This window comes from Paroedura picta, chromosome 10, assembly GCF_049243985.1.
Source record: "Paroedura picta isolate Pp20150507F chromosome 10, Ppicta_v3.0, whole genome shotgun sequence".
Taxonomy (NCBI): domain Eukaryota; kingdom Metazoa; phylum Chordata; class Lepidosauria; order Squamata; family Gekkonidae; genus Paroedura; species Paroedura picta.
Genome location: NC_135378.1, coordinates 88,255,866 through 88,269,415, shown reverse-complemented (window position 1 = coordinate 88,269,415; position 13,550 = coordinate 88,255,866). Strand labels below are relative to the sequence as shown.

Sequence of the window (13,550 nt, the reverse complement as noted above, 5' to 3'; positions counted from 1 at the left end):
GCAGTAACTAGCTGGGTCCCACATATCCAGCAATGTTTTTTTCAGAAGGGTCCAGACCACTGCCTCCTTAAACTGTTCAGGAAACTCTCTTGAGAGCCAGTTTGGTGTAGTGGTTAGGAGTGTGGACTTCTAATCTGGCATGCCGAGTTCGATTCTGTGCTCCCCCACATGCAGCCAGCTGGGTGACCTTGGGCTCATCACGGCACTGATAAAACTGTTCTGACCGGGCAGTGATATCAGGGCTCTCTCAGCCTCACCCACCCCACAGGGTTTCTGTTGTGGGGAGAGGAATAGGAAGGCGACTGTAAGCCGCTCTGAGCCTCCTTTGGGTAGGGAAAAGCGGCATATAAGAACCAACTCTTCTTCTTCTTCTTCTTCTTGATGTCAGGGAGAGGCTGATAATATCCCTCAAGGGACCCCCTATCTGGTTGTCAGTCGATTTGTGTAACCCTAATTGGCATGGATACAGGTGGCAAGTGGTTGCCCATATTGACCCTAGCAACTTGTCCACTTCTGTTAAAGAGAACTGCCTGAAGCCATCAAACAACAACCCCTGCCACGGCCATGGAGTTCCCAGTTCGCCTTCTGTAACAAATGTGGCTGGGAGGTCCTGGTAGAGGGACAAGACTTTGTCCACAAAAAAGCTTGCTAATGCCTCACAGCTCAAATCCAATACACTAATATTTTGGCACCCATGCTCGAGGGCAGTAAGAGATTTAACTACCCTAAGTAACGGTGCTTGCGGACATGATTTCAGCAGCAAAGTAGTCACGCTTCATTGCCTTCATCGCCATTTCGGACGGCTGCATAAGCATGCAGTAGGATGTTCTTGCCACTTCGCAACAAGTCTTCTTGTGGGATCTTGTCCATTCAGTGGGATGGACCAGATACAATGGGATTAAATTAATTCAAAAGAAATTCCGTCTAAACATCCAGAAGAAGTTCCTGATAGTTAGAGCGGTTTCTCAGTGGAACAGCCTTTCTCGGGAGGTGGTAGGTTCTCCATCTTTGGAAATTAGCCATCTGATGGAGAGGCTGATTCTGTGGAGGTTCAAGGGGGTGGCAGGTTAGAGTGGATGAGCGATAGGGATGTGAGTGTCCTGCATAGTGCAGGGGGTTGGACTAGATGACCCATGAGGTCCCTTCCAACTCTATTATTCTATGATTCTATGTTTCTACCACACTGGCTCTAGCTGACTCACTTCCCTCTTCCGCTCATGAAGCTCCTGGGAATACCAGGGAGTCTGCTTGCACTGAGGGCAAAAAGGGCACTTAGGAGTGACCTCGTCGATAGCAGACATCAGATGGGACTGCCAGTCTTCCAATAAGGCTGACAGTTAGTCACCAGAGGACAGTTAGTCACCAGAGGGTCCTGTAGTGAGCATTCAGGAATCTCTTAGATTCCGTAAGTCTCCAGAGGTGGGCTAAAATATGCCAATCACCCAACTGGGGAAAGGGTGGCACCTTAACCACTGACCATTACTCCATATTACTCCATCTCCACACCAGCATCAAGACGAGGGTATGGCCAGCCTGATGGGTGGGACCAGCAACAAACTGCAAGAATTCCAGTGTCACCATGGCCAGCACCTGGTCCGGGAGGCCAAACCTGGGGGAGACGTGTCCTCGAGGACATTGAAGTCACCAAGGATAATAAGTGTTGTGTATACGAGGCAGCCGAGGGCTGAGCTTGAGGTCTGAGGCAGGCTCCGAGCAGTCCCGAGTAACAGCCAATGAGCTGCTGGGTTCCACCCGAGGGAGCCAATTAGTTTAAACTATGAAAGCACCGCTGAGCCTATAGGGCTCAGCCACCAGAAATTCCTTTGTTATACACTTGCATAAAGGTTGGGTTTGCTCTGGGGGGTTCCCCAGTCTGGTGTAGATACCTTCAGTATGCATTCCATCCTGTAAACAATAAAGAGCCTTTGTTGTAAGACCGCATGGCGTTTCCTTCCTAACTAATCTACCTATTTAATGACAAGCATGGGGAACTGCAATGCCCAGGCAGCTGCTACCTCCAGGAAGCTAAATTTGGGTACACGTCTAGGGGCTCCCGAAGAGGGTACCCTCTTCCCTCCATTATATCCAATGGAGAGTCGTCACCGTTGGATATAATGGAGGGATGGGGGCACCTTCTTTGGGAACCCCTAGATGTGTACTCCTTAGACCAATCATTTTGAAATTTGGATGGGAGTTGGTGAATAGCCTCCCAGAGCAACCCTGAATGTTTGGAGGCTGTACCTCAAACCCATATCCCTCCAGGCACCAGGAAACACAGGAATGCCAACATTCCCATTATAGTCTATGGCAGTGGTCCCCAACATTTTTTAGGTTGCGGACCGGCAGGGCAACTGCCCCGTCCGCGCATCGCACATGAGCGGTACTTTCGTTGCTCCTCGCACGTAAAAATTGTGCCCGGGCCTCGTCAGCGGATGCCGCCCCCGAGTGCCGCCAGACCAGGGGGGACCCCACGGCAGCGCCTCCCGCCCGCAGGCCACGATGCATGCCCCTCCTGCCGTCGCTCCCCGGGGACACGCACGCCCTCCCGCATTCACCCAGCACGCCGCGGGCCGCCTCGCCCTCCGCCGCCGCCGTGCCCCGCTTGTGCCGCTCGCCCTCCGTCTACCCGGGCCCGCTCTTGGGCATCGTGCACCGCCGCCGCCTTCACGCGCGCCCTGCTCTGGCCCGCTCCCTGGACAGCATTGCAGGCACCACCGCGATGCCCGCCCGCCCGCTCTCAGCAGCAGCAGGAGCAGGAGCCGCGGCGCACGGAAGGCGGGCGGGCAGGGCAGCAGCCGCCGCCGCCGCTGCGGATCATCGACAGCTGGAGCGCCATCAGGGCAGCCGGGCCGGGGGGGGGACCTGTGCCGGCCGCTCCTCCCGCAGCCTCCGCCAGCAGACAGAGCAAGGCAGCAGGGACAGAGCACGGCCCTGATTCCCTTTTCCCACCCTCCTGCAGTAAGAAGCTTCCCGGGCCGCAATGCGGCCCGGGAAGTTTTTTACTGCGGGGGGGCGGGGAGAAGGAACCGCGGCCCGGTGCCATGGCCTTTGCGGCCCGGCACCGGGCCGCAGACCGCAGGTTGAGGACTACTGGTCTATGGCACCATTGACTTTCATGGGCGCCGAAGCTGAAGCAGCCAAGTCCTTTGATAAATGAGTAAATAAATATTTACTGATTTTTTTTTGTGGGGGGGGGGGGAAGAAAACTTTCAAGAGGCACGCTTCGTTGAATTAAATATTCTTTTATTTCTGATATCACCTACACGTGTGTCCACCTATTTGTTGCTCCAGGAAGTTCACGGTTTTTAAAAAAGTAATTATTTTTACCAGGAACAAGGGAGAGGGTGGTGGGATTGAGGGTGGGACGCTGCAGGTGACTTTAGCACTTTGAGCCTCCATACCTTCCTTCTGCTGGTTGCCTGCTGGTTGCTCTCCAGTCGCTAGCACTTTTTAGGGTGGTGAATCCACTTTCTGGGATTCCCAGAGAAGCACTTTAAAATGGAGGACGTAGCAAGCAGTCAGCGGGCCAGACGCTGGATGTGGGTGACATCTTGTGAAGGGGCCAGAATGTTCAACTTGCATTTGACTGGCATTATCCTACATTTAAAGGGTGCAGAAATCCCCTATGATTCTGTGATTCTATCCAGTTCCCTTGGCTGCCAGCATTTAGCCCATCCTAAAAGGAAGAGAATCATATGAACACATGAAACTGCCTCATACTGAGGCACCCTCATCAAAGTCAGTATTGTCTACGATGACTGCCAGCCATTCTCCTGGGTCTCAGGCAGAACAGGGTCTTTCACATCACCTATTATTACCAGATCTTTATTTTAACTGGAGATGTCAGGGGTTGAACCTGGGACCTCTTACATGCCAAGCAGAGGCTCTGCCTTTGATCCAGGGCCCCTCTGTTCATAAGACTATTTTCCTACAGAATAAAAAAGAGGATCCGAATCACTGTATCCTTTCTGTTATTTATTATATAAAAGCATATATATTTTTTTATCCATGCTTGTTTCTTATTCTATATATATAAAATATGTATAATGTAAAATAGGTAGCAGGTTTTAAGGAACAAGCATGAATAGGAGGTACTGCAGATTATTTGGCATAACTTCAGGCTCTCTATCTCTCTAGTTGATTCCACCTCTCTTCTAAGTTAAAAGTTCATGAAACTTTCCATGAAGGTTTTCAGACCAACACTCTGGGGCATCGTGACTCAGGTAGTTGCACTCCAGACCAGGAGACTTTAGTTTGCCAAACAGTCCTAGAACGTTATGTCTTGTTACTTCTGTTTGACTGAACTCTTCAGACATCCTTCTCATGCACCACCACAGCAGCCAACTCTTCTCTGTCCAAGATATGTAGCAGCCCTCAAAGCTGGTGAAAGGCAATCCTGGCCACAGCAGTGGAAGGCTGAGATCAGGCAGCAATGCTGGCTGCAGCAACCAAAGGGGGCAATTAACAAAACAGTGTCCCCAACTTTTTTGAGCTTGTGGCTGCTGCATTTGTAATATGTGACTCTTCCTTTCTTGATAGATGAGAAACAACCATGATAACATCCACATTTTCATCTCCCAAGCTTTGAGTTACCTTCATCACCACCAGATAGAAATAAGGCACACAGCAGCACGTTTCATTGGTAAGGACAGAAAAAGTCCCTCACCTTTTCTTTAGATGTGCTTCTTTGAACTATGTTTGCATTTCCTCCACTGAAAACAGTGCTAACACACACACTTCTGCTAATGAATATTATCCAGATATTTTCTAGAAGATGTGAATGTTGAATAAATATTGGATATTTGATGTTTGGCAGTGACCTCGAAGAAGGAGGTGGTTTTTATGCCCCACTTTTCATTACCCAAAGATGTTTCTGAGCCGCTCACGGTCGCCTTCCCTTCCTCTCCCCACAACAGTCCCCTGTGAGGTAGGTGGGATTGAAAGAGCTCTGAGAGGACTGCTCTCTGGTCACCCAGCTAGCTGCATGTGGAGGAGGAGCAGGGAATCAAACCCAGTTCACCAGATTAGAAATTGCCACTGTTAACTGCGACACCATGCTAGCTCTCTAGCTGTAGCTGCCAGGATCACTGTCTTAACTGTAACATAATTTAGGATTTGTCTTCACTGTCTTAACTGTAACATAATTACCATACTGTTTTGGGCAAGCAAGCAAGCTGGCAATGAGCCACTCGGCCAAGAAGGCAACCAAGCAAAAACAAAACAATAGATCCAACTAATGGTGCAGTAGACGCCAATCCTGTTGCCTCTAGGAAGAGGCACCCCTGGACCATCTCATTGTACAATAACTTTGCTTCCTTTTTGTTCAACCCAACTTGTGGATTGGTTTGCTTTCCCTGGGCTCTGAGCCATGAGCTGGAGGACATCTGATACAGTTCTGCCCTCACTAACTTGCCTGCAGGCAGACTCCCTGCATGTGGCTCAGGTGCAGAGAACAGGTTATAGGCTGTATTGTATGTGCTCCCATAATTGGAAAAAAATACCATGCAGCCTTAGGAATTCTCATATAGGGCAAAGATATGTGTGCCTCTTGACCTTGTTTCCTCACCATTTAATGCTCGTTTTATGAGCAGCCAGCCATGTTCTTTCTGGACACATCACTGTGTACATTTAACCATCATAGCCATACACGAGTATGGAAAACATATACTTCAGGCTCTTTGATTCTTTTGTGATACTCTTTTGTGTTCATTTTTATATAGGTCACACTCTCAACTATTACAGCTCCCAGCTATCAAAAAATCTTGACCAGGATGATATTTTCTACCTTACCAAAGGTAGGTACCTTATATTTTCTACCTTACAAATTAAAATCTGGGCAGACCCCTGGCCCAAATAGGATTCCTTCTGAACTTAGAATCATAGAATCATAGAATCCTAGAGTTGGAAGGGGCCATACAGGCCATCTAGTCCAACCCCCTGCTCAACGCAAGATTAGCCCTAAGCATCCTAAAGGATCCAAGAAAAGTGTGTATCCAACCTTTGCTTGAAGACTTCCAGTGAGGGGGCGCTCACCACCTCCTTAGGCAGCCTATTCCACTGCTGAACGACTCTGACTGAGAAAAACTTTTTCCTGATATCTAGCCTATATCGTTGTACTTGAAGTTTAAACCCATTACTGCGTGTCCTTTCCTCTGCAGCCAGCAGAAACAGCATCCTGCCCTCCTCCAAGTGACAACCTTTCAAATACTTAAAGAGGACTATCATGTCCCCTCTCAACCTCCTTTTCTCCAGGCTGAATATTCCCAAGTCCCTCAACCTATCTTCATAGGGCTTGGTCCCTTGGCCCCAGATCATCTTCGTCGCTCTCCTCTGTACCCTTTCAATTTTATCGATGTCCTTCTTGAAGTGAGGCCTCCAGAACTGCACACAGTACTCTAGGTGTGGTCTGACCAGTGCCGTATACAATGGGACTATGACATCTTGTGATTTTGATGTGATGCCTCTGTTGATACAGCCCAAAATGGCATTTGCCTTTTTTACCGCTGCATCACACTGCCTGCTCATGTTTAGTTTACAATCCACAAGTACCCCAAGGTCTCGTTCACACACAGTGCTACCTAGAAGCGTATCCCCCATCCAGTAGGCATGCTTTTCATTTTTCTGACCCAGATGCAGAACTTTACACTTATCTTTATTAAATTGCATCTTGTTCTCATTTGCCCATTTTTCCATTGTGTTCAGATCTCGTTGAACTCTGTCTCTATCTTCCGGAGTATTTGCCAGTCCTCCCAATTTGGTGTCATCTGCAAACTTGATGAGTAGTCCCTCCACCCCCTCATCTAGATCATTAATAAATATGTTAAAAAGTACCGGGCCGAGCACCGAACCCTGAGGTACCCCGCTACTCACCTCTCTCCAGTCTGATGAAACACCATTGACAACAACTCTTTGAGTGCGGTTCTCTAACCAATTCCCTATCCACCTAACGATCTGAAAATCCAGATTGCAGTCCTTCAACTTATCCATCAGAACATCATGGGGTACCTTGTCAAAAGCTTTACTAAAATCCAAGTAAATGACATCAACCAAATTTCCCCGATCCAGCAAACCTGTTACTTGGTCAAAAAAGGAAACTAGGTTGGTCTGGCAGGACCTGTTGGAGACAAATCCATGCTGACTTCCTTGGATCACCAAATTGTCCTCCAGATGTTTGCAGATCGCTCCCTTTAATATCTGCTCCATTATCTTCCCCACAACAGAGGTCAGACTCACTGGTCTGTAGTTTCCCGGGTCATCCTTCCTCCCTTTTTTGAAGATCGGAATAACGTTTGCTCTTTTCCAGTCCTCCGGGACATCTCCAGTCCTTAAAGAGGTTCCGAAGATGATGGACAAGGGCTGTGCAAGTTCTCTGGAAAGTTCTTTGAGTACTCTCGGGTGCATTTCATCTGGACCAGGGGATTTGAACTCATCCAGTGCAGCTAAATGCCTCTCGACCACCTCTCTATCCATGTTAACCTGCCACGCAGACACTATCCTTTGGCTACAGCCATCTCTTTGTTGTTGTTGTTATGTGCGAAGTCGTGTCCGACCCATCGCGACCCCATGGACAATGATCCTCCAGGCCTTCCTGTCCTCTACCATTCCCTGGAGTCCTTTTAAGTTTGCATCTCTAGATGTGTATACAGCCATCTCTAGATGTGCCTAAACACTTTGACCTGTGGGAAAAAACTGATGTAAAATAGGCACTAAGCCTTTCTGCTTCCTCTGCATCTTTCGTTAGAGTTTGTCCATCCGCACCCAACAGCGGGCCTATTGCCTCCTTTACTTTACGTTTGCTCCTCACGTAACTGAAAAATCTTTTCTTGTTACAATGGGCTTCCCTGGCCAATCTTAGCTCACTCTCAGCTTTGGCCTTTCTGATGATTGATCTACAGTGCCTAGTAACCTGTAGGTACTCTTCTTTAGAGCTCTGTCCTTCCCTCCATTTCCTGAACATTTTCCTTTTCTTTCTTAGTTCCTCTTGAAATTCTCTGTTCATCCAAATAGGCTTCTTAGAGCTCCTGCAGTGTTTTCGTATTTCTGGAATAGTCATTGATTGAGCATGCAATAGCTCTTGTTTGAGTAGCGCCCACCCTTCACATGCTCCCTTCCCTTCCAGCATTCTCGTCCATGGTATGACACTCATCATGTCTCTGAGTTTATTAAAGTTTGCCCTACGAAAATCCAACATCCACGTCTGGCTACAAGCTTCCTTGGTTCCCCATCTCAAAAGGAATTCTATGAGGACATGGTCACTTCCCCCTAGGGTCCCCACCTCCTTCACCTCATCCACCAACTCTTGCCTGTTGGTCAGTATTAAGTCCAGTATGGCTGAACCTCTTGTGGGTTCATCTACCATTTGATAAATGAAATTGTCAGCCAGGCAGGTCAGAAACTTGCATGACTGAGGACGCTTCGCAGAGTTTGTTTCCCAGCACACATCTGGGAAATTGAAGTCACCCATGATGACAAGGTCCTGCCGTTTGGATATTTTCTCAAGCTGCTCACAAAGTGCAGCATCCACATCCTCTCGTTGGTCAGGCGGTCGGTAGCAGACACCAACCACCACACTGTTTGTTTTCCCCTCGCTTATTTTCACCCAGATCCTTTCCACTGTAGATATGCTCTCCTTCACTAGAATTTCCTGACAGGTAAGCCCTTTCTTCACATACAGTGCCACTCCTCCACCTCTTCGATCTATTCTGTTTTTTCTGAACAGTTCATATCCACCCACCATTACATTCCAGTCATGAGAATCATTCCACCAAGTTTCTGTGATGCCTACTAGATCATACCTTTCCATCAGCATGAGAAGTTCCAGCTCTTCCTTTTTATTGCCCATGCTTCGGGCGTTAGTATAAAGACATCTGAATCCTTTTACTTTTGGTTCCCTATGAGCTGGCCTTGCCGGTTGGGCTGCCTCCGATAGTTTTCCTTCCATACACTCCCTATGTTGATCGTCTCCTTCCCCTAGTGGCTTTAGTTTAAAGCTCTCCTGATGAATCTCCCCAGGTTCCTGCCAAACACATTCTTCCCCAGTTTCGATAAGTGCAGTCCATCAGGTGCTAGTAGGCCTTCCTCAAGAAAGCCTATCCCATGGTCCCAGAAACCAAATCTCTCCTGCTGGCACCAACTACGCAGCCAGTGATTCACCTCCATTATCTTCCTCTCCCGACGTATTCCTCTTCCCTTGACAGGTAAGATTGAAGAGAATACCACTTGTGCCCCCATTTGCTTGAGCTTCCTCCCCCGATCTTGATAGTCTTTTTTAATAGGAGCGATGGTATTCAGGGACATGTCATTCGTTCCCACATGGACCATCACAAATGGGTAGCGATCCATAGATTTGAGGAGTTTGGGCAGCCTTTCTGAAACTTTAATTTTCGCCCCTGGCAAGCAACACACCTCTCGGGTTAGGGGGTCGGGCCCAGCCACATGACGATCCATTCCTCTTAGCAGGGAGTCTCCAATTACCAGTACTCTCCTTTTTTTTTTCTTCTCAACTCCATTTCCTTCTGTCCCCGTGGCCTCTTCCCTTTGTCTTAGAGTTTGTTTTGGGACCTCTTCCCTTGTTGACCCTTGCACCTCCTCTGCAAGGGCCTGAAATCTATTCTGGAGCTCCAAAGGCCCCGAGAACTGTCTCGCCCTTCGCCGTTCAGTCTTTTTCCGAACTGTCTGCAGAGGCTCCCTATTGTGGTCAATCTCCTTGTCCTCTTCAGGACTGGTTGTATTCTCTTTATTCTCTTTATTCCATGTTGCAGAGCTCTGGACTACGAACTCCTCCCCTTTCTTACTTTGGGTCAGAGTAATAATTCTGTTTTCTAGTGCCCTAATCTTTTCCTCCAAAAGTCTTACCAGCTTACACTTGGGGCAGCTGTAGTCCATCTTGTCTTCTGGGAGGAAGGCAATCATGTCACACTCACTGCAGATGATGGGATGAGTGTCCTGGAGGTCCATTGTAATGTCTAGGCAGTTTCCCACTTCTCGAAACTCACCTAGTTTGGTGGAGGCTCCACCATTTTATCCCCCAGTCTTGTCCCAGGCTTTTGTGTCTTGACAAATCAGGTGGTTGAGTGGAAGTTAGGACCACCTGCTCCCCCTCCCATTTTGGCTTGTCAATCACTGTGATATAGCATCAGCCACTAATTACCTTTCAGTGCCATAGTCTTGCATCCTAGTGGCCCCCCAACCATGAAAAAATATTTTTTACAAAAAAAATTAAGATACATATAGCAACGCAGAGCTGCCGCAACATATAATGATTTAAAGTTACCCAAGCAGTGTTTTCATGTCTTCCCCCTCCCTTTGCATGGGAGCTCGATTTGTGAACAGTGCAGAGGGGCGAAAGAGAAAGCAGCTGCTTTTTCTTGGCTCCACAGCATGGCGCCAAACAGAGCAGCACAGTGGGGCTAAGGGAAAAGCAGTAAGGAAGAGGGCAAGGAATGGCGCAGGCTTTGCTGGTGTGAGCAGTGCATCTCGTGGCTGCAGACAGTTGCAGAGCTCTGTGTTTGCATGCGGCCGTCAACTGGCACACCACTGCCACCCTTCCTATCCAAGCCACAGTGCTGGCCTCCTACATGCTGCCTTTGGTTTTGGTGATTGCCGAGGCGGCTGAGCTGCACCGAAACGCTTAACCCTAGTCTCCGTGGTGCCTTCTGCCGGCCTTCTCTTGTTCTTATCCTCCATAATAGCATTTTGGCCATTCTAGGTGCTTTGTTAGCCAGCAAAGCTCAGGCTCCCAGACCACTCAGCTTTTTAACCCCCCCCCTCCATGAATTGCTATGTTGATGCTGTGTATGTATATAACGAAGGTAGTCGCCATGTGAATGCATTCAGGAGATGTCAGGCCTGCAAAAAAAGGCAGGAAAAGGATAGTAAAAGGCCTGGTATTTTTTGCAAAAAAAAAAAAAGGATACAAAGTGTTTTGCATACTGAACATTTCTACAGGCTCCACTCATCAAAGCAAGTGGCTTCCAAAGTTACGTGTGAGGTTGCTGCCACAAGCAAAAGTATTCTTCCTTCTACAAGAGCTGGTTTCTCTGACTTCTGGCCTTGCTTGCTTCTGCCTCTCCTCTCTTCCTCACTCCAGCCTCTCTCCAAGGGAATGTGTTTCTTAAGAAATAAATCTCATAGTATTCAATGTACTTAGGATTGCAACTCTACCATCTGGTAGCCCAGATTCACAATCAATTTTTTAAAAATTGTTCCTAGACTGTGTATATAGCCCAATGCTTCTGAGTACTGCACTGGATAGGGGGGCAGGGGTCTCTTTTCTTCTTCGCCATGGTTGAATTGAAAATCCCCAGCTAATAGCAGCTAGAGTGGAGTGGATTTAATGGTAAAGACCCCTAAAATGATAGTACTCGTATTTTTATTTATTCAAGGATAACAGTGAAACTCTGCAACTGCTGCTCTGCTAAAAACCCCATAAGATGTCTGCAAAAGGAAGTTCTGTTTCAAAGAAATGAAAAATTGCACATAAGCACCATTTCTTTAATGACAAATGGACTACTGAGTACATCTTTAAAACAAAGACGTTTGCTTGATATGTCTTTAAACTGTCTCAGTATTGAAGGAGTACAATATTAAAAGGCACTTTGAAGAGATATTCAATATATCAAGGAGAGGTGCAAGTGAACAAGATAAACTCTATTTTTAAAAAATCAATTTTCTTGCAGCAAAATAGTTTTAGAAAGCAAGTTGAAGAGAACCTGTGTACTATAAGGGCCAGCTATAATGTTGCTAAATGTCTTGCTGAGAATGGTAGACCATTCTCTGATGCTGAATTTGTTTAAAAGTGCATGGTTAAAGTAACAGAGAAAATATGCCCTGAGAAGGTACTTTTTGTGTCAGCCTACAAGCTAGGCTCCAGCAATATGTAGCTCGATAACTTCCAGAAGTACAGGCAGGATTTCGAAGAAGCAGAGGAACTAGAGATCAAATTGCTAACATACGCTGGATCATGTAGAAAGATAGGGAGTTCCAGAAAAACATCTACTTCTGCTTCATTGACTATGCTAAAGCCTTTGATTGTGTGGAGCACAACAAATTGTGACAAGTTCTTAAAGAGATGGGAATACCAGAGCATCTTATCTGTCTCTTGAGAAACCTATAAGCAGGTCAAGAAGCAACAGTGAGAACTGAACATGGAATCACTGACTGGTTCAGAATTGAGAAAGGAGTTCGGCAAGGCTGTATACTGTCGCCTTGCCTATTTAACTTGTATGCGGAGCACATCATGAGAAAGGTGGGATTAGAGGAGTCACAAATTGGGATCAAGATTGCAGGGAGAAATATCAACAACCTCAGATATGCAGATGATACCACTCTAATGGCAGAAAGCGAAGAGGAACTAAAGCCAAGAGGAATCACCCTGAGCCCTTGGGGAGGGCGGTATATAAATATAATAATAAAATAAGAAGAAGAAGAAGAAGAGTTGGTTCTTATATGCCGCTCTTCCCTACCCGACGGAGGCTCAAAGCGCCTTACATTCGCCTTCCCATTCCTCTCCCAAATAAATAGCCTCTTGATGCAGGTGAAGGAGGAGAGTGCAAAAGTTGGCTTGAAACTCAACATCGAGAAAATGAAAATCATGGCATCCGGCCTTCTCAATTCCTGGCAAATAGATGGGGAAGAAATGGAGGTAGTGACAGATTTTATTTTCCTGGGCTCCAAGATCACTGCAGATGGGGACAGCAGCAAAGAAATTAAAAGCCACTTGCTCCTGAGGAGGAAAGCTATGGCAAATCTAGAAAGCATCCTAAAAAGCAGAGACATCACCCTGACAACAAAAGTGTGTCTAGTCAAGGCTATGGTTTTCCCAGTTGCAATGTGAAAGTTGGACCATAAGGAAGGCCGAGTGTCAAAGAATTGAGGCTTTTGAACTCTGGTGCTGGAAAAGACTCTTGCGAGTCTCTTGGACTGCAAGGCGAACAAACCAGTCAGTCCTAAAGGAGATCAACCCTGACTGCTCCTTAGAAGGCCAGATCCTGAAGATGAAATTTAAATACTCTGGCCACCTCATGAGAAGGAAGGACTCCCTGGAGGCTCCCAGCCTAATGCTGGGAGCGATTGAGGGCAAAAGAAGAAGGGGACGACAGAGAATGAGGTGGCTGGATGGAATCACTGAAGCAGTTGGTGCGAACTTAAATGGACACCAGGGAATGGTAGCGGACAGGAAGGCCTGGAGGATCACTGTCCATTGGGTCGCGATGGGTCAGACATGACTTCACACCTAACAACAACAACAACAACAACAACAACAACATGTCAGTTTATCTGTATCTACAATCACCAGACATGTTGAAAAACTAGGAAAAGAACTGCATATGTCACTGGTTGTCAAGGCAAAAGGTTTTGAATTTTTCCTTTGGCATTAGGTGAGAGCAATGACATTATAGACACTGCTCAACTACTAATTTTTATCAAGAGGGTAGATTCCAACTTCAGAATTATGGAAGAGTTGTGTGCACGGCAGAGTTTGAAAGGCACCACAAGTGCAGAAAAAATTCTTGAAGGTGTATAAATCAGTAAAAAATCTTTGTCTGAGT

At 47.1% G+C, this 13,550-nt stretch overlaps 1 protein-coding gene across 3 annotated transcripts in view; it reads left to right on the top strand.

The window, feature by feature from the left end:
- Window positions 1–13,550, top strand: part of LOC143819608 (maestro heat-like repeat family member 5) — a 113,622-nt gene that overhangs the window by 84,852 nt on the left and 15,220 nt on the right. For all 3 annotated transcript variants that reach the window (XM_077301440.1, XM_077301438.1, XM_077301437.1), the window contains 2 exons: window positions 4,540–4,642; window positions 5,721–5,795. In XM_077301440.1, the coding sequence (XP_077157555.1) occupies window positions 4,540–4,642; window positions 5,721–5,795 (178 nt within the window). The remainder of the gene's footprint in view (window positions 1–4,539; window positions 4,643–5,720; window positions 5,796–13,550) is intronic.